This window comes from Chamaea fasciata, unplaced genomic scaffold, assembly GCF_029207755.1.
Source record: "Chamaea fasciata isolate MVZ Bird 193981 ecotype frontalis unplaced genomic scaffold, bChaFas1.0.hap1 SCAF_10, whole genome shotgun sequence".
Taxonomy (NCBI): Eukaryota; Metazoa; Chordata; class Aves; order Passeriformes; family Sylviidae; genus Chamaea; species Chamaea fasciata.
The window spans coordinates 3269103-3288161 of record NW_027094095.1 but is presented as its reverse complement, the minus strand read 5'-3'; the positions used below and the strand labels follow the sequence as shown (position 1 = coordinate 3288161).

The following is a 19059-nucleotide window of genomic DNA, read 5'->3' as shown; positions in this document are numbered from 1 at the left end:
AGGAAGTTTGAAAAAGTGCCCATGCTAACAGGCTGGGGGACAGGAATTTGCTGTATTTGACAGGCTGGATATGAGAAGGATGCAGCACTGCAAATTCGGCAGCACAGCCTTGCCAATGTGTCTAGACAGCCCATCTCTATGGGGGAGAGACAAGCTTATTTCTTGGAGCTGCTCCAATGAGACCAGACCACTTCTGGTCTCCTTTATCCATGGAGACTTTCCATCCAGGCTTGGGGTTTGTGCTGAGCTGGCTCAGCCCTCGCTGCCTGGTGGCTGATGATCCACGTGAACTGATTTGAGCGAGCCATCCAGCCTTTTGCTGGTCTTGAGATACTCCTGTCTTAGGTGAGGATGTGGCTGGTCTGGCAGTGGCTGTGATTCATGAGCTAGAGCCCTTTAAAAGGCTTAAATTGTGTTAAATTTTGCTAGAACAGCAGCAGCTCTCTGCTAACCCTGCACCAGACCAAAAGCAGTGTTTTGTGGCCGAGATATCCCACGTTCCTCCACAGGTCCCCTAAATTGTCCGATCCTCCAGGCTAGAGTATCTGACATTTCAGGCAGGTTAAGGGCAGGAATAAACAGATATCCTGTAATATATTCGTCACCTGGAGGCAAAAATTATTGCTCCGCATTAAGGATTGTCATTTCCAACACATCCGTTGTGTGCCTCAGTTCACAGAAACTCTCATAATCGTTATTTCGCCTCCTCTGCTGGGAGTTGTGCTTTTCAAACTGCGGTGAACTCTGGAAAGACAGGGCTCTCCATTCTTCAGCTTTTTGATTGCAGATTTCTGGATGATTGTTCGACTCTGGCAAGGAACCATTTAAAATACATTCCAAAATATTCATCATTCCAGCAGGCTAGGAAACATAAGATGTAGCAATTTATTAGCTAATGTGAAATGCATTCGCCGTCCAGAAGAGGCAAAGGATGGAGGTGGGTCTGAGCCTGGTTTCCCTCTGCATCCTGCAGAGCTGGGGTGTGGAGCATCCTGGAGCCCGTGGTCTGTCCCATCTGCCTTCCTGTTTTGCTGGATGTCCCTGTGTCCAACAAAAATCTCCCAGACACCGGCAGCAGCCTCATCCCATCTCCTTGTCCCTTCTCCTTAGAAGAGCCGGTTTTCACAGTGGTCCTGGCAAGGAGAAAGTCGTTTTGAAATGACCCTATGTGCCCTGATCCCTTTGCCTCGTGCAGCAACTGTTTAAGGTCCTTCATCCCCCACGCAAGGAGTGTGTTCCTGGTTGGGATGCTCAGCCCTTGCAGAAGGCAGGTGGGCTGGATGCTGAGAGCAGGGCTCAAGTTACGTTATTTCTGGACCTCGGATGCCATCGTTTTTCCAGTTGTGATCAAGAGGGACCCATAAAATCCATTAGCGGTAAAAAAAAAAAAATAAAAAAGGATTTCTAAGTGAAGCTTTGCAGCGGCTCCAGTCCAGTGTGCTCGGGAAGTGGTGGTGGTCCAATTTCCTTGAAACACATTTGTTCTTGGATGCTAATGAAAAGGGAGCACAGCCTTTGGAGAGCTCATTCCCGTGTTCTCGCCACCGTTTGCGCCTCCCCTTCTCCCGGCCCGCGGCACCCTGTGGTCCTGGCACGGCCCTTCCGTGCCATGCAGTTTGCAGTCCTGGAAATTCCAGGAATACACGGATGAAATATCCATTGGGAGCAGTGTTCCTGCCTGCCAGAGGAGCCAGCTGGCGTGTGCGTCCCGCTGGTCATCGTCAGTCTGTTTGTGCAGGTCCCACGTACCAGAGAACGCCGTCCAAGTGAATTTCCAGATCCAGTCGGGGTGGCTGTTGGATAATGGCACTTCTCAGCAGCACGAGCAGAGACATTCATGGAGCCACTAAGCTTGAGTCAGTCTTTCCCCGTGGAAGGAGCTTGCTTGGGGAACATTTGTGCAGGCTCTCATGGCTTTTGGAAATGAGCCAGCTGAAATGCCAACTGGTTCATCTGCAATGGATATATGGACTGGAAAAAAATCCCCCCCAAACAGCTCTTTTCGGTCTTGACAAAAACCCTTTCTTTTTTCTTCCCCCACCCCCTCCCCCCTTTCTATTTTTGCACTAGTCAGCTTGTTGGAAAAATATCTGATTTTCCTTGTAAGAAAGCTTTTCTAGCTGAAGTTCCTGAGGACGTTTTGCCACTTTTTCTAAGTGCAAGAATAAATTTATTAAAAGCAGTGTTGCCCAGAGTTCAGGTGGGCATGCGGTGCCAGATCTGCACTTCATGGCCTCCGCCTGTTCATGATTCATGACGAGCTGCAGGTCTGGGGGGTCACCTCTGTACATAAAGAGAAGGGGATGGGAGGAAAATCCAACAGGGGAGCAGGTGGAAATATTACTGTGTGCCTTTTGCATAACGTGTAACCCCAACGAGCTCACTCCGGGGGGATACGAGTGTGGAAAATAGATGAGTGACCTGTCCTGTCCTAATCGCAGCGGTGCTTGTGGCCACAGTGCTTGAGGCAGCTTATGGCATGTGGATTTTGGCCATCCTGACGCTTCAGTCTGCTCCTGCATGGGAAGTGTTAATGGTAGAGTCAAGTCAAGCACAGTGGTGGCTCCGAAGGACACTGGGAGCTGGTTGGGAGTACACCAGGTGTGCGTGAAAGGGGGCAGTGTCCCACGGCTTGGCTTTTCAAGTCTGTGGAGAAGAGAAGGGAAAGGGTGCTGGACAGGAGAGGAGAATTATTTATTTTTTTTTTTTCTGGAATGAACTGGGGCAGGGAAGGGATGAAGAATGTAGAGAGGCGTCTTTGGGAATGAGGAGATGCCGATGGAGCAGGGCGGAGGTTGAGAAGTTTGATCTGTGCTGAATCGATGCCATTCTAAGATGAAACATCAGGACACATGGCACAGGAAGGGGAGCTGATGGGAAGAGGTGCTGGAAGTCAAACCCCTGACCTTGCAAAGCGGTGAGTTCACACGTGTTCCTCTGTGCCACGCACTCATCCGGATCTGAAGCCAGGAGTGAGGGAGGGGCTGTGGAGGCTGAGTGGCTCCCTGGAAGGTCTGGAGGTCACCCTGGCAGGGTGGCAGCTCAGTGCTGTGCTGGGGTATTTAGGGTGTGACACTTGGGGGTGTGGCTGGCGCAGCTCTGCGAGCGCATTTCTGCTCCTCTGTCGTGGGTCCGGTGTCTCTGGGGCGTGGGGCTGAGCTGAAGAAGGACATGGGGGAGCTCAGCCCCCTTGGATCCCATCCCCTCCCGAGCCTGCTCAATCCACGCTGCTGGATCCCCGCCACGGCCTGGTGGTTTGGTCTCTCTCTCAGTTACAAAGTGCAGCCTCACAGAACATGATTTGCCGCTGGCAGGCTTTAAAATACATGTGTTTGCTTTTGATTATGTCTGTTGTTTTTTGGTGTTGTTTTTTTTTCTTTAATTAATTTTCCAAGGATCAATGCGGTAATGCGTATAAAAATTACAATATGTAAAACAAAGTATAAAAGCATACAAGGAATTCCAAACACATAACATACTGTGCCTTGGAGCTTATGAGATCCATACAGTGCTTATTGTATTATGGGAACACTCTGACCCCGAGACCCGTCGGAAAGGCTCGTTAGAAGAGCAGGACTAAGCCATGTGCCTTATGAGCTCTAGGATGCCCAGAAGGAAAACCCTAGTGAATAAAAAAGGCAGAACTGTTGCAGAAGAACTCAGACTGGTCTGTGGGATGTAGGGGGACTTTCCATGGCTTTGTACCAATTTCTGGAGGAGGATGTAAACTTCTGCCCCCGCAAATGTTGTTCTCCCAATAATTAACGCTTAATGTTAAGTCTTTCCAGGGAGACTCTCTGGATTTCCATGGGATCATGATTACTCTTTGGTTTTTTTTTTCCCCAAATATAATTTCTGCTGTCAGCTCCAGCAAGTGGGAACACTGACATGGTTAGGGAGGGCTCGCGTCTTAGCTGCTGTAACTGCCCATGTGCTCTACAGGTTGCCACCAGATGAGAGAGGCAGAGCACCAGAGCTGAAACCACCTTGGAAAGGAGTTCTGGCTTACGTCTGCCTTAGGATAGGGCTCTTGGCTTCTGGTGCTGCCCTGTCTGTGGGTTGGGAGCAGGGCAGGTTGGGATTTTAATGGGACCCAATCCCTGCAGACCCACGAAGGCGCAGAGCAGAGCGTGGGGAAAGCCTCTGCACTCAAGTCCCCAGTGCCTGGTGAGTTTGGGTGAGGAATGTTCGCATGCTGAAAACTATTTTCAGGAGCTTGGAGGTGTCTACAGACTCTCCACCTGGAAGGTGGCAACTCCAGGACCTCATTCCAGGTTGGAAGAGTCACTGACTGTGCTGTGCCTCGAATCCCACCTGGGAATGACTCCTTTGGCCATGGTTCAGGTGGGAGGTTCCTTTGCTCAAGCCACTGTCCTGAGGGAGGCCAGCGAGGGTTTCACCCTTCATGCTGGTGAGGCTGTGGCTGTACAGGACCTCAGCAGGTCCTGGCAGGCAGAGCCAAGTGCAACAGGAGAGCCGGGGCAGGGCTCTGGCTGCTATCCCCGTTCACAGCTCTGTAATGATCTGTAATTGTTCGTGCGCAGGCAGCTAGAAATCACCCTGATAGGTTCCACATTGCAGACACTTGCCCTGGCCCCACGGGTAACACTGAAAATATGCACGTTTTTCCGTTTAATATTAAAACTCAGGTTTGGTATGAAAAATTTGGTGTCGCCTTTCTGAAGCTCCGTGCTCATGCACAGAACGACTTATTATTTATGTGCAAAACTTGAGCCTGGCTGCGAGATAATCACAAGAGATGGCTCATAAAGGAAACAGAGCATCTGTTTCTTTGTTGCATTGGTTTTTTTCCTGTATTCCTGGTGCTCTCAACAAGACTGGAACTTTGGATACTTGGATTTTCTGTGTAATTGAAATAATTTAAATGTTAAGGTAGTGCAGAAAATAAACCAAATAAACAGCAGAGGTTAGGAGAAAAAGCTCAGCTGGTGTGTAATGAGGGGAGAATGATAGTTCAAAAATGTCTTTAGTCTGACCTGTACTCACAAATAAAAACCTGCTGTTATCACTGTTGTACAGCTGGGCTCGGTATCGCTGCTGTACTGAAGTACATGACTTAACAGGCATTTCCTACCTTGACATATTTACTTTTCTGTTAAGTGTTATCTTCATTCCATGTTGCCCACGTTTGTGATGGCTGCTGTGGGGTACTTCCACCTTCTCCGTGTAGCATTTGTGTGCCCCGAAGTTAAACCTCGTTTCCATTGGAAAATACTTTCCTTGTGCACAGAAATAGGCGTGAGCTGGAGTTCGTTCTCTCCTGGGAGGCTTTAGAAAGATACTTCAGGCAGTTCTGAGCATGAAGTCTTACCCATTTATGTTCCCCTGCCCCTCTTCTGTCCCTGCTCACAAAGCCAATGGATGCTGCTGCTGGACCACGAGCTCCCAGTGCCCTCGGGAGGAGCAGGGTGGAAAATCGTGAGCCTTGTCTCAAATCAGTGGGGCAGGGCTTTGTCACCGTGTGGATTTTGTTATGTTCCCATTCCTCGTGCTTGGAGCCTTGTTTTTGCTTTGATTGAACATTTTGGGTCCGGCTTTTGGGTTTGGATTTTTTATGATGCCGGTTGACAAAGCTGCCCTGCACCCGAAGTGTTGCAGTGCTTTGGAGGGATGTAATGAATCAAAAGCAAAGCAGAGCGTGAGTAAAACTGGGCTGGGAGTGTGTGATGGGCTATAAACTGGATGGCTGATGCTGGGGAGAGGAGCCTGCCCAGAGCTGGGGGAACACCCAGAAATATTTCTATTCAAGCTTCATGAAATTTAAGTTTAAACCCAATAAAAAGCCCTGCTCCTTTCCCTTCTACTCTCCCTTTTCCTTTCTTTCTCCACCAACTGAATAACACTTTCTCTGGCTTGCAGTAGGTTTTGTATTTTAAGAGTTTTGAGTTGTTGCCTTTTTAATTTATAGTTTATTATTTTTTTCACTGTGAGATCATTTGTCTTGCTTGTTCTTAAATCTCAAACATCAGCTTCCTTTTTTGAAGGCTGTGAATAGAGTGCGATTCCTTATTTTCTTCCTGGAATCCTTTCTCAGTTTACAGTTTCTATAGCTGATGTGACAAATCTTTCCTGCCTTGCCATACGTTATACTGTGGTTAAGTGTCTCTGTCCCTCCCTTAATTAAATCCAATTGTTTACTTTCGATTCGGATCCAATTAATGAACTTTAATAGCTGGTTCTGGACTTAATAGAACTGGTCAAAACTTTTCCAAACTGCCCTCACAATGTAAATCCCATCTGGAAATTAGCTTTTGTTCTGACCTGGAATGAATGCAAGTATGCACAAGCATTCCTGCAAACTGGAAATCTGAAATATGTTGTGGCTGTAAGTACTGATGAAAAAAATACCGATCTTGAAACCCCTAAATAGGCATTTAGTTCTCAACTCTGATTTGTTGTTGTTTTGTTTTTTTTTTTTAATGTGTTTTATTCTCAATGTGGCATCCCAAGAGGAGCTGCCTGGTGGTGCCCCAGCGATAGTTCCAGGCACTGGGACATACACTGTGCAGCGAGGAGAACAGACCGGAGTGTCCGGAAGCGTGCGTCTGCCTCGCTGCAAGGGGGAAAAAAGGAATAGGATGTTTCATGCTGAATCATTCAGGAGCACTCGAGAATGCTTTGGTGCACTTGTGTACGACACCGGGACTTGCAGGTTATGAGGGAATGTAGAAATAACACAGGAAAACGCGAATGTGGAAACAGGAAACACAGTCCCCCAGCCCAGCATGGAGGGTTGGGGTTTGGCGGTGGAATTCCCGGATTTTCCAGCATTGGGTTCCTGAGAGGAGAGCAGACATTTGGATCTCTCTGCGAGGCACATTTGCAGGCTGCTCAGCTCTTGAGAACGCTGCACGTAATGAGATTTTTCTGATTGAAAGAACGTTGACAAAAGACTTCTGACCAACCTAAAAAGCTTTGGTGCTGTTTTCCTCTCCTCTCCGTTTCTGCTGACTCCAGCCACCAGTGCTGTCAACACTGCTTAGGAATGCCATTTTTCAGTGTTTGGCGTTGTTTCCTGATAAAGAAATGATGGCAGAGAAGAAGAAATGCCCTGCTGACATGCTGGAAGCAGTTGGGGAGCGCCAGGAGCAAGGTGACATTTGCAGGCAGGCTGGGGTTTGGGTGTGTGCAGTCCCTCATGAGCAGCTTGTAACCAGCAGGACACAAGGATTGACCAGCCTCGTGCTGCTCTGGATTAACATCCTGTTGTTATCATGCTTCCCCTGCTACTCAAGTTGCTCCTGTAGACACTTGGTGTGATAGTGCTGGCTTTTTTTTTTTTTTTTCTGTTAAAGTTGGGATTAATACACGGTAGTTGTAGTTTTTGTGTTTAGATTTGGATGTTTATTATTTTTATTTATTTACAGATTTATGAGTTGGGAGTTTTAATTAGGAAGTTAGAGAAAAGAGGTAAAATGGAGTGCTTTTTTATTTTTATAAGGTTTTATTAAGGACAATTCGTCTAAGTAAGAAATGCCACTTAAATTATTTTTACTTTAAACCTAATAACTAACTACTTGAAATCTGCGATGCGGACTCCATCAACCAGTTACAGAAAACTACCTAAACCTATGAAGAGGAAGGAAGAAGATGGTGAAGAAGGACTCAGACAATGCCTAAAATCCTCCATCTTGACTCACATGTATGCTAAACTCTTAACTCTAAGTTTTTCACCCCGTGAGATCACACAACACTATTTAAACCACACACCCACAACCCCAGCGCTATCACTTCATTCCGGAAGCCTGTTCCAAGGTCTCAAGTCAAATGTGATGCTTGCTTGAGGGTCAGTGCCCTTTAGAACAGAAAGCCTGAAATTCCCAGCCTCCAGGGTTCCAACACCTTGGATCTTGCGCCGTCGCAGAGGTGCGGGCGAGGGGAGATCCCAAAATCCCCAAGCTCCCTGGGCTTTGCTGTCACCTCCATGCAGCTGTGTCCTGGAAAAGGGGGTGACTCCCGTCCCTGCTCCGTGCCAGCCCAGGCTGGGGGTGCTTTAGGCGGCGTGACCCGGCTGTGAGTCCCCCAGCAGGGACACTTTCCATCCCTGGGCGCAGGGATTACGAGGCGAGCCGTGAATCACCGGCGTCTCGCTTTACGCTGGGAGGAAACCAGGCAAATTGTGTTAACGTGCTTGGCAGGGGGAATTCTTGTTCTCCAGTGTTTTACAGACTTTGGCCCTTCTTCTTGCTCCCCAGAGGGATGTGCTCACCCCTCCTCACGTGTAGCTGTCACACAGCATCGAGCCACGGCCAGACGGCCTCGGGCTCATGTTCCCTCCAGCCAGGTGTTGCCTTCTGGGCAGAAACTGAGGCTTCAGAGGCCTGGATGGGATTCTGAAGAGGTCCCAAAGGCTTTTATTGATTTGTTCCTACACTCCACATAGGCAGGGTTTAGATTAGAAAACAGCACGGAATGGGCGACTCCAAAGGAGGCCATGTTGTCTTTGGCCTCTCCAGCAGCTGCTCTGGCAGTGTTTGTGGCCTTTGGAGGGACGTTTGTGCCCCGAGGCTCGTTTGCTGTGTTGCGTGGTGCACAGCAGCACAGCTATGTCGAAATGCAGGGCCGGGAGGAAATAGCTGACCCCTTTTGAGAAGGGTTTGATGATGAGTCAAGAGAGGGACATGCAGGGTTTTTCCCCTTCTTCCCTGTGGCGCCGTTAAACCCCCCAGCAGGGAGAAACCTGTGCAGGAGGTTCTGCACAGGCAGCAGTTAAATCCCATCCCTCCGCTCCACTGCTTTGCTTCCCACCACCTGAGCTGATAGATTCACCCGTAGCCCTGCTTTGATTCCTTGATTCCTCCGTGCCTTTGTTTTTCTTGCACACTCCTGCCTCTGCCAGTCCCTTCCCAGCTCAGCTTTACGGCTCAGCGTCCCTGTTACAAACTGGTCTCCCAACACTTCCTCTCGGATACGGGAAAACCAAGGGCATATTTTTGCACCCAGGAATCCCCAGGCTGGAAAAGAGCCTTCTGAGGATTATCAGGCTGTTGGAGGAGGTTTAGGGACGGAGGCACTGTAAACCTGAAGGAATTTGAAAACCCTACTTTAATTTAAGAGGAATGTCCTTTTGTTCCCAAATGGATGGGCCTCGCTCCAAAGGTGTTCAGGTGCAGTAACTGGTACCAGATGGGCTGTGGAAAGCATCACAAACAGGTGGTGAGGACAACAACTGCAGACTTCAATTTCCTTGTCAGCCTCTCCCTGTGCCTTACATAGCCCCTGGAGAAGAGGGGGATAAGGGGAGCTGTGGTATTTGTACGTGGCAGAAGGAGCGACTGGTGAGGGGGTGTTCTCCATCTGTACACAGCAGGTCAAGCCCTGGGACTCTCAGTGGTGGCACTGTCACCTGGGCCAGGGTGTGCAGTGATGAATTTGGAATATGATGCACGGGCTTGTGCATTTTTATGGATTCAGGGATCAATACACGTCAATGCTGACGTGAATATTGGCTCAGGTCCCCCCAAGGTAATGTGGAGTTTTTGCTGGCACCCCACCACATACTGGTGTGATGCAGATGTGTTGACGAATTTCTGAGTAAAAGCAAACCAGGTACAAAACAATGTGTGCTCTTATTTGCTGTTCAACACCTTGCTGGGCTCGGCAAGGCAAGGACAAGGCTGCAGAGGGCACAACTACTCTTCACTAACAGTATCCAACATGCTCTTACCCCAAAGAGCTGTATTACGTCCCAGGAAGAGCAGTTTTTGGAAGTTTGAAGCCAAGAGAACAGGGTTTTGTGATTTTTTTTTTACCATCAGAAAAGATTTCCAGGATTGTCAGGAATGGGGAGATGCATTTTGGGCTTTTTTGCTGCTTTTTAGAGATAAGGAAGCTGAGACCTGCAGTAGCTTGAGAGAGCTGGTACAAGTCTCACGCAGTGGAGTTGAAAAACAAATGCTTGGGATCTGTGCACTTTCCACCTCCTCTTCATGTGGGGGCTGACACAGCGTGGTTAATGTGTGGGGTTGAAATTGTGCAAGCCCCTTCCTAAGCCCTTCCCCTCTTGCAACCATTGCGGTCGTTCACCCCGTGGCTGTGGGCCCGTAGCTTTCTCACTTTTCACATCCCCAATTGTCTCTTCCTAGACGATCAGCTGAACTCAGAAGAGAAGAAGAAAAGGAAGCAGAGGAGGAACAGGACTACCTTCAACAGCAGCCAGCTGCAGGCACTAGAGAGGGTCTTTGAGAGGACACACTACCCCGATGCCTTCGTACGGGAAGACCTTGCGCGCAGAGTCAACCTCACTGAAGCCAGAGTTCAGGTAATCCCAGAGTTTACACCCGGGCACGCCTCACCTGGGGGATCCTCGGGCCACTCCAGCAAGGCAGCAGAAATCCTTGAGGTGTGTGTGGCACACGAGGGTCGCCAGGCTGCAGGCTCGTGCTGGCCTGCAGCCCCGAGAGCACCATGCCGTGAGGGAGACTGCCAGGCCTGATCTGCCATCCCTGCCCAGCCGGACGTGTCCGTATGTCCCAGGCCAAGATGTCGGATGCTCGGGCTGCTCGTGTCCTCTTGAGCTCGCAGGCCTGCACCTTCTGGAGGTCAAAGCAGGCCGTGGTGTGTTGTACAGCGCTGCCAGGCCTGGCTGCCATCCGCGCAGGACGGGCCTGTCCCTCAGCCCGTCCCTCGGGGCTTTATCAGAGCAGGCACGAGCGTTATCTCATCCTTCGGGCTCCCAGGGACAGGCTGGGAGGCAGGCAGCTCTCACAGAGGCTGCAGGGCACACGGGGGGCTGCGTCGCAGAGAGCAGAGCCGGCCGTGACGGCCCGTGGCTCCGTGCTGTCCCCCTGCAGGTGTGGTTCCAGAACCGGAGAGCCAAGTTCCGCCGGAACGAGAGGGCCATGCTGGCCAGCAAGAACGCCTCTCTGCTCAAATCCTACTCAGGGGACGTGACGGCCGTGGAGCAGCCCATTGTACCTCGCCCCGCTCCCAGACCCACCGACTATCTCTCCTGGGGGACCGCCTCGCCCTACAGGTGAGTGAGCAGCCCCGCTGGACCGTGCCAGCAGCGGTCCTCAGACAGCTCTGGTGGATCCACACGGGACAGCCGGAGGGTGCAGCAGTCCCGTTGGCTCTCCTCCCATCCCGCTGGCTCTCCTCACCTTTTCCCACCCCACCTCACTCGTTGCCAGTTTTCCCGTGTGGTCTCGGCTCGGCGTCGTTGTGTCTCTCTGGTAGCTTCTTTTCTGCGGGTCTCTCTCTGCAATCCAGGAAATTTCAAAAGAGGCTCAGGTAGAAGAAATACATGGAAGCAGAAGGTTTTCCCTGGTGCGTCTGGTTTGTAGCAAGGAGGAAACCCTTCCATGGGACACAGATCCAGCGGGAGGGGGGAGGTCAGAGCACTTGGGGAGGCTCAGCCACCACGCAGTGGCCAGAAGAGGGAGTTCTGTGGCTGTCCCGTGGCAGTCACCGCGTGGGATGCCAGGAAGGGCTGGGAATTCTCTTCATCCATGTGGAGCAGTGCTCAGCACCGAGCTGGTGAGCAGTTTCCTTCTATTGCCTGAGCACAAGAGTGTGTGTGGATGTTGCGCTGCGGTTTGCCTGCATTAAGGGCCAGGTGACGGGCTGGTGTTCAGCGTCCACCTCCTGTGGTCAGTGCTGCTGAAGGGATGCCAGGAAAGGAGCATGGCTGTGGCAAGCCCAGTCTCAGAGGATCTGGGATGTCCGTGCACATCACGGTCCTCCCTGTCCTCTCTGTGCCATTCCTGGCTCTGCAGGAGCTGGGTGTGGACACAAGATCCACAGGATGTGTTGGTTTGTGGCGAGCCAGCTGGCTCACAGGCAGTCAAAAATGACGTTGGCGGGTGTTTTTAGCACAGTGGCTTCATTGTTGGTCAGGACCGTGAAGCCTTTGGCTGGATTCCTTCCTGTTCATCTGACCTGGTCACTGCCAGCTTCCCACTGCCCTCCAGGGGCCACACCATGCACAGGACCTCTCCTGCTCAGTCACCTCGACCCTCTTTTTGCTCCAGGCATTGTCTGCACAGTAAGAGCTGCAAACACATGGTCTTCCTGTTTGTTGCTTCAGTTCCCTGGGGTCCTCCTCATCCACCCTGTATATCCAGAACATCAAGTCATAGATCCAGATATGGAAAAGGATGCTTTTGGTGACCACCAGCTTCGTCTTAGAAATGGCCCTTATCTTTTGGATTTTTTTCTGAGGACTGCTCTCTGTCAAAATCCCTCTTTTTGGGGTTAAGGCTTTCTCCCTGGGAAGTGTTCGTTGGTGTAGCATTCAGGAGGTGAGATCAGGGAAGGGAAGAGAGTTCCTTCCCCACCCCAGTGAGACTGCACTGGTCACAGTACCAGATCCCTGCTGAATGCTCACGGCTTATTTCTACCTCTCACACTTTTAAGAAGAGACCGTCCCTCCCGAGGTGTTATTTACACAAGGGGCTTCATAATCACTGCTAGGAGAAGAGCCGGCAAAGGTGACTGCCAAGGACACCCTGGGGAGGGCTGTCTGAGGTCACTTGCGGCAGCTGGGGTGTGCTCATGAGAACAGGGGAGAAGGGCCAGCCTCAGGGATGGTTTTCAGCCCCTCAGGTCCAGGCTGTGCCTATCCATGGTGCGAAGACGCATCTTCCCCTTGTCTGAAAGCCAAGATGTTTCTGCAAAGACATTTGCAGCTTACGCATCAAAGCAGGCTGGAGTGGCACCCTCCCGCTGCCCTGCACTGGCAGAGGAGCACAGCAGCTGCTTTTCCACGCTGTGAGATGCACAGGACCCTCAGACACTCCATGCGCCCCAGGTTTCCTAATTCCTGAAGGTGAATCCCTTGGCAATCACATCCATCTGAAAGGGCCGGGCTGTCGCAGCCTCACAAAAGCTTGGCAGTAAGGTCATTCAAATATTGGACCCTTGGTGAAACACTGCTGAAACCCTCCAGCCATGAGGAGTGTTTGCACGGCCCTCTGCCCCCCTCCCCATTTTCCCAGCTGCGCTGTACCAGCCCCTGATTCGCAGCCACTCCTGGGAAGGGCCCAGAGCTGCGTGGCCGGGGCTGGTTTTACTCTTAGATCTGGGAAAAGTTTTCAATCCGTGTGTTTATTCTCCAAATACATTCAGCCACAGGTCAACCAAAGCTATTTGCAGATCTCTGTCACCCAGACAGCCAAGTAGATACTATTATTTTTTTGAAGTTGAAAAATGTTTTGCTTAGGCATTTTTTAGCATAGGTTCCTAAGAAAACAAGACTGGCAGCCCGCACTTCCCACTCCAGCAACCTTTGACTCCACGGGCCACTGAAAAACTTATTTGAAAGAAGGATTTTAGGCCTCAGAAACATGATGCTCCTCTGTGTTTCATGAAAGCAGACAGCTGAGTGGAGGAAGGAGATTTTTCTCTGCCTGAATGGGGTGGAGGGAGGGGGCAACAGGGTGACTTCAACCCTTATTAGAGCCGGAGAGTATCCGGAGCAACGCTCAAGTTATGCTGGTGTTTGGACAGAGCCGTCTTGTGCATTGCTCCTGGTGGAATAACCTGATGAAAGAAGGCACTTCTGGGGATTTTTGGTTTAGCAGGGATTTCACTTGGCATCAGTAAGTGAAATCTTCTTCCCCACACCTCTGGGGAGCTGGGAGCCAGAGGCTCCCAGGGGTTTCAGCCCCAGACTTGGCCAGCAACCTGGTTTTGAATGGGGACGGTTTACTCCCGTGAGTGAAAAGTCCTGTTTTACCTAGTTTAGAGAACCCTTGAAGGTCTCCAAGTTTCTTCCAGCTCAAAAACATGGGAGAGATGCATCCTGTGGAAGCAGGTGGGCATGGGGGCTTAAGTAGCCACCTCCTTTACACCTTGTGGGGCTTTGTACCCTCTTGCAGAAAGCACTTGGCTTCTCCCACTGCCACTGACTTAGGGGTGAGGGAAGAACCAGCCCAGCCACGGAGAGGGAAGTGAAGGGATGCAGCTGGTTGAGAAGTGCTCCAGAAGCACACATCCACGTGTTCTGGATGCCGGTGAAACGCAGATATTCCCTGGTCTAGATCTCCTGCAGACTGAGGATTCACGCAGCACTGGGTGGCAAATAAACTCCTGGGAGGTCAGAAATGCCGGCAGCACCTCAGGGTGAGCAGGTCCGGCTCCAGCCTGGATCTGTGCAGCAGGTGCCCATGTCCCTGCAGGGAGATTTGCTGTTGCAAAGGCATTTCCAGTTGTGGAGGTCAGTGCTGGAAGGATTTATTTTTTTTGAAGACGGAAAAAGGAGAAGACAAAAAGGCAAAAAGCACAACCCATCTCGGTTTTTTGGTGTGTGGATGGAGCAGAGCATTTCCCAGAGCCTCAGCTGTGAGCCACCCGGGCAGGCAGATGGAAAAGGTCAGCGCCAGAGCTGAGCTGGCTTCCAGCAGAGCGTTTGGGGTTTCCTCCTGAGCACTCTGTGTTTAATGGGCACCTCCAGTTCGTGTGGTGCTTTTCAACTGGTTTTGTTCTGTGGACCCATGTAAAGGTGATGCAGCAGGTCAAATGCTTCGCTGGGTTTTGGGGGAGTGGGCTGGGGGAGCTGCTTTTCCCAGAAACTCATGGGACACATGGATTGAACAAGTTTTCTAGTGGTCTGGAAAGCAGCTTTGCAGATTTTTTGGTAGGATAAGAAAGGAGTCAGGGATCTTTGTTCAGCCTTTGCTGTCAGGAGTGATGTTTTTCATGAATAAAGTGGCGGTTTAAAGGGAGAAAAAGTGGTTTGTGTTTTGGGTTTTTTCCTTCAGCCTTTGGGACATGCTCTTTATAATCAGCTGAAGTTTTGAGGGGAAAAAAATGTGGAAATTTTCATTCCAAAAGGCTGAAACCAGAAAACATGACAATTGTTGAAACGGGTTTTTCCCAGAGTGTTTCTTTAATGTAACATGTGTTTCAGAAGTGACGCGATTTCACAGGCTGTAAAACCAGCAATTGGTCTCATCAAAAAGACATTGCTTCCAGTGGGAATACTTTTAAGGACAATGGTCTGACTGGCAGGCTGACCTCATTGCAAACCTTTTTGGGTTAGAAAATAGGAAGTGGAAATTTTTCCTGTTGACTTCAAGCAGCTTTGGCTGCTGGGTGAGCGAACTGCAGCGGCAAGATGCTAAATAAAGGGGCGTTAAATAAAAGGGAGGGGTAATTCCCTGCTGACACCAGGAGTACACCCCACAGGTGTGGAAAAACCAGTGGTGGTGATTTCTGCTGTGGTTGGGAGGCCACGTGTGACGTGATGTTTCTCTTTCCATCCCTCAGTGCCATGGCCACCTACTCTGCCACGTGTACCAACGCCAGCCCGGCGCAGGGCATGAACATGGCCAACAGTATTGCCAACCTGAGACTGAAGGCAAAGGAATATAGTTTACAGAGGAATCAGGTGCCCACAGTCAATTAAGGACTGGAGGCAGCTGCCTTGAAGAAGGAGAAAACACAACAGCACCCGTCCTGCTTCGCAACTTGTCTGTGCTGAAAGAAAAAAAAAAAAGAACAACAACAACAACAAAAAATTAAAAAAAAAAAATAAATAAAAAGAAAAGGAAAAAAAAAAAGAAGAAAAAAAAGCCAACCCTCACCCAGAACTGAACACGGGGAGCAAACCAAACCTGTGAGTGATAAGGTTCCTCCTTTCTTTTGGGATAATGCCACCGTTTTTGGGGTTTTTTTTTTTTCTCTTGTTATCGTCGGGTTTATTGCTTCTGCTCAATATACTACGAGCTTCTTCAGTAAAGGACAGTCTCACCCTTGCTGGTTTCCATTTTTGTACGGGACTGCAAAAAGAAACCTCTGCCAATCTCAGCCCAAGGACAAGTCCCACCACCAGCATGCTGAGATGCAAAGCTTGCTCATCTCCCCGCTGCCCCAGCCCACCCTAGAAGAAGAATTTGTTTGGTCACCAATTTCCATGATATCCACCCAACCCTCATCCCTCCAGTCCCTTGTGCCACAGAGGCAGCACATTCCTATCAGTCTGCCAGAAGTCCATTTAATGCAACAAGATGGATTCCTGCTGTCTGAGTTGCCTGGAAAACCTCCTTGGGCTCTGCAGAGCTCCATTGTTTTGTTGAGTATTCCCAGCACTGCTGCCTCGAAAAGCCAAAGAAGAGAGAAAAGCCAACGTGGGAGTGTAGCAGGGGGCTCTCTCTGTAGTGCCAAGAACAGGACTGTCAGGACACTCCTTTCTATGCCTTACAGTTTGTGCCACAGGGAAAGGCGTTGTCCAGATGCATTTGTTTTATATATACTGTATATATTTATATATATAAGATAATACATGCAAGCTTGGTTGGTGTTTTTTATTAAACGAAATAAAATCCATTGAAAACGTTTGGGATGTTTGTGCTGCATCCAGGTGGAGCTGTGCATTGAAATTCCAGGCACAGCCTCCCTCAGCCTTGTCAGAGCTCTTCCCTGCGGCCTTGGGCAGCGCTGGAAAAGGCAGCTCACATCTGCCTGTGAGAAACCCCAAAGAAGTGGTGCTGGAGGGAGCCACACTCCTTTGCCGATTTTCCCCATGGGCAGCTTCACAGAACAGGACAAGGATCTCCTCTGCAGTCAGACTGGTTCCTGTGGCTCTTGGGAACACGCAGGGATATCCCCAGGGAAAAGTCTCTCTGAGCACAAGTGGTGTCTCAGCAGAGAGCATCCTACCAAAGATCCCGTAACACTGCTCAGTAAGGCTTGTCCTGTAACCTTTACCATTTTCCCTACCTGCTGTCCTCCCTCTGGGCTCTGGAGACCTAATTAGGACCTAATTTATTTATCTCCATGAAGAGTAGGGGAGATGCAGCCCAAAAGGCATTTCTTCCACACAAGCACCCTGAGGAAATTAGGATCTTTCTCATTGCTGGTGGTGCCTCCCCCTCACATTTGGGGGAGGAGGGGATTGATTTATGACAAACAGCACTTGTGTCCAAACTGAGATGGACTTTGCCATGGAATGGCCCCACTGAAGGCAGCAGAGCTGCTCCGTGGTCCAGGCTGGACCATGAGGGATGGAGAATGAAGCTCACTCATGAGAAATATTTCTGGTAGAGTGGCTTAGATCTCCGTGCTGGTGTTTGCTGCAGACACACTGGGCGTATGCAGATGTCTGACAGTGGGCTTTGATAGTCTAAAACAGCATGTTGCAGGAAACGAGGAATAAATCTCTTTAAAGTGTAGGTGAAAATTAAACTGGCAGAGGATGAATGGAAATCTAGTCAAAATATTTGAGCTAGCACAAGGAGAAAAGCCCCGAATCCAAACTGGAGTAAGTTGTGCCTGTGATTGTATGCATTGCTGCTGGATTTTTTTTTTTCCCCCCTGCATGTGTGGGTATTTTTGAGGGAAAAAGAACCCTAATTGTGATCAGGACAAAAAGTTGAAAGTCACAGGCAGAACACCAGGGAAAAGGAGGCAAGGCTTTTAGAAAACCATCGTGTTCTGTTTGATCACTTTTTTGGCCACCTGCAGTCTGGAGAACCTAACATGAGTAAACCAAAATATTTCTGCCCTGCATAGTGCGGGTCCAGCTCCTAGGGCCAAGTGATCATGTTGGAAACCTCAGGCTGCACTTAGAAACTCACTGCTGCTTCCTGTGCCCACACAAACACACAGGCTCTTGAAGAATGTGGCCAGAAAGGACACAGTGCCTTTGAGTGGCATCACTCAAAGGTTGAACCGAGCACCTGAAGCTGGTGCTCTCCACTTTCCTTGCCTTGCTGCCCTCCTCCACACCCCACCAACATCCCAGCAGTGACAGCAGCCTGGATGAACTCCCCTGTGCTGACCTGAGCGCTCACCCTGGAGTTTCTGCTCTTTCCTGCAGCTTCTTGCTGGCCTGTGTGGCTTTCCCCCAGACTTTGCTCATCTTTTCTGCAGTGGAAAAACCACCTTGAACAGCTTTTGTTGTTGTCTGTGTAGGGACACCCCTTTCTGAGGTTATCAAGGGGCAGTTCAGGGAGCATGAACCTCCTGGTGCCCCGTTTACCCAGCCGTGGACCGAGATCTCCATCCCCACGCTGTGATGTTCACAGGAGGGGGCTCACAAATGCCCGTGCAAGCCCTTGTTCAGCCTCCTCACTTTATTTGAACTGTCTGGCATGGGGCTGCTCCTGCAGGAAGGCTGTGGACTCTTCTGCACCTCCAGTTTGAGCTGGGTCTTGCCTTGGGTCGGGCTGCTTGGTCAGGGATGCCACCACAGCTGACTGGGTTGTTTTCAATTCAGATAAGATCTTTACATCCCCTTTGGTGACCCAATATTGCTTCGTTTACATGGATTTACTAAGCAGAGTCCAGCTGGATGAACAGATAGCTTTTGGTGTTTGGTTCTTAATTGCTGATGACCTCAGCCAAAAGACAGCGACTTGTTGTCGATCAAGCCAAAGTGAAATTTTAGAATTGTGTATGTTTGATCTGTGTTTTATTAAACCATGTAAATATATGTGCAAATCAAGGGCCTTATCCTCAAAGAATGGAGTTCTCCAGGGTTTCAGCAGACTTTCAGTTGCAGCTCTGGGAAGTTGCCATGGTTACCATGGTTATCATTAAGTTTGGGGTACCATTCAGGGGAGAAAATGTGTCTTAAGGCATTTTTCTCTTGCCTACTCTGTATGAGCACTGCTTTCTCAGGCTCCCCCTTTCGCAACGGAGAAATAGGTGACTGGTTCCCTCAAGGTGGGAATTTTCTGCATGACAGGGATGGATGATTGACGAGGCTGTTGGCGTGAAGCCACGGGATTTCCAGACGGAAGTGTATCCTGTAAATTATCTCTTGCTTTGTGATGTAAAATGTACAGTGTTTGCACTAGAATAGAAATTATCATTTTCAATAAAAGGGGGAGGAGACTCCCCAATCCTTTCTATAAGCTGCCACATCTGTGTCACGTGTTGCTGCCCTGAGGTGTCCTGCAGTGTTGGCTGGGGCTGGGAACTCTCTGGAGCCTTGCAGGGGGGGAACAGGAGCCCGTGGAGCTGGCCTTGGGGGTCAGGCAGCTGCAAGTTCAGGAAACATCCACAAAGCCTTCTCCTAGAAGAGATGGTGTTGAGGAAGAGTGGAGACACACCCGTGGCTTTGTCCACAGCTCCCTACACCCCACCGGGCTG

At 50.0% G+C, this 19059-nt stretch overlaps 1 protein-coding gene across 1 annotated transcript in view; it reads left to right on the top strand.

Moving 5' to 3' along the window:
* The window catches only part of PRRX1 (paired related homeobox 1), a 39788-nt gene extending 20967 nt beyond the window's left edge, over positions 1–18821 (top strand). The window contains exons 2-4 of the mRNA XM_066192074.1: positions 10107–10282; positions 10815–10996; positions 15232–18821. Coding sequence (XP_066048171.1) covers positions 10107–10282; positions 10815–10996; positions 15232–15370 — 497 coding nt within the window. The 3' untranslated portion in view covers positions 15371–18821. The remainder of the gene's footprint in view (positions 1–10106; positions 10283–10814; positions 10997–15231) is intronic.
* The last annotated feature ends 238 nt before the right edge of the window (positions 18822–19059 follow it).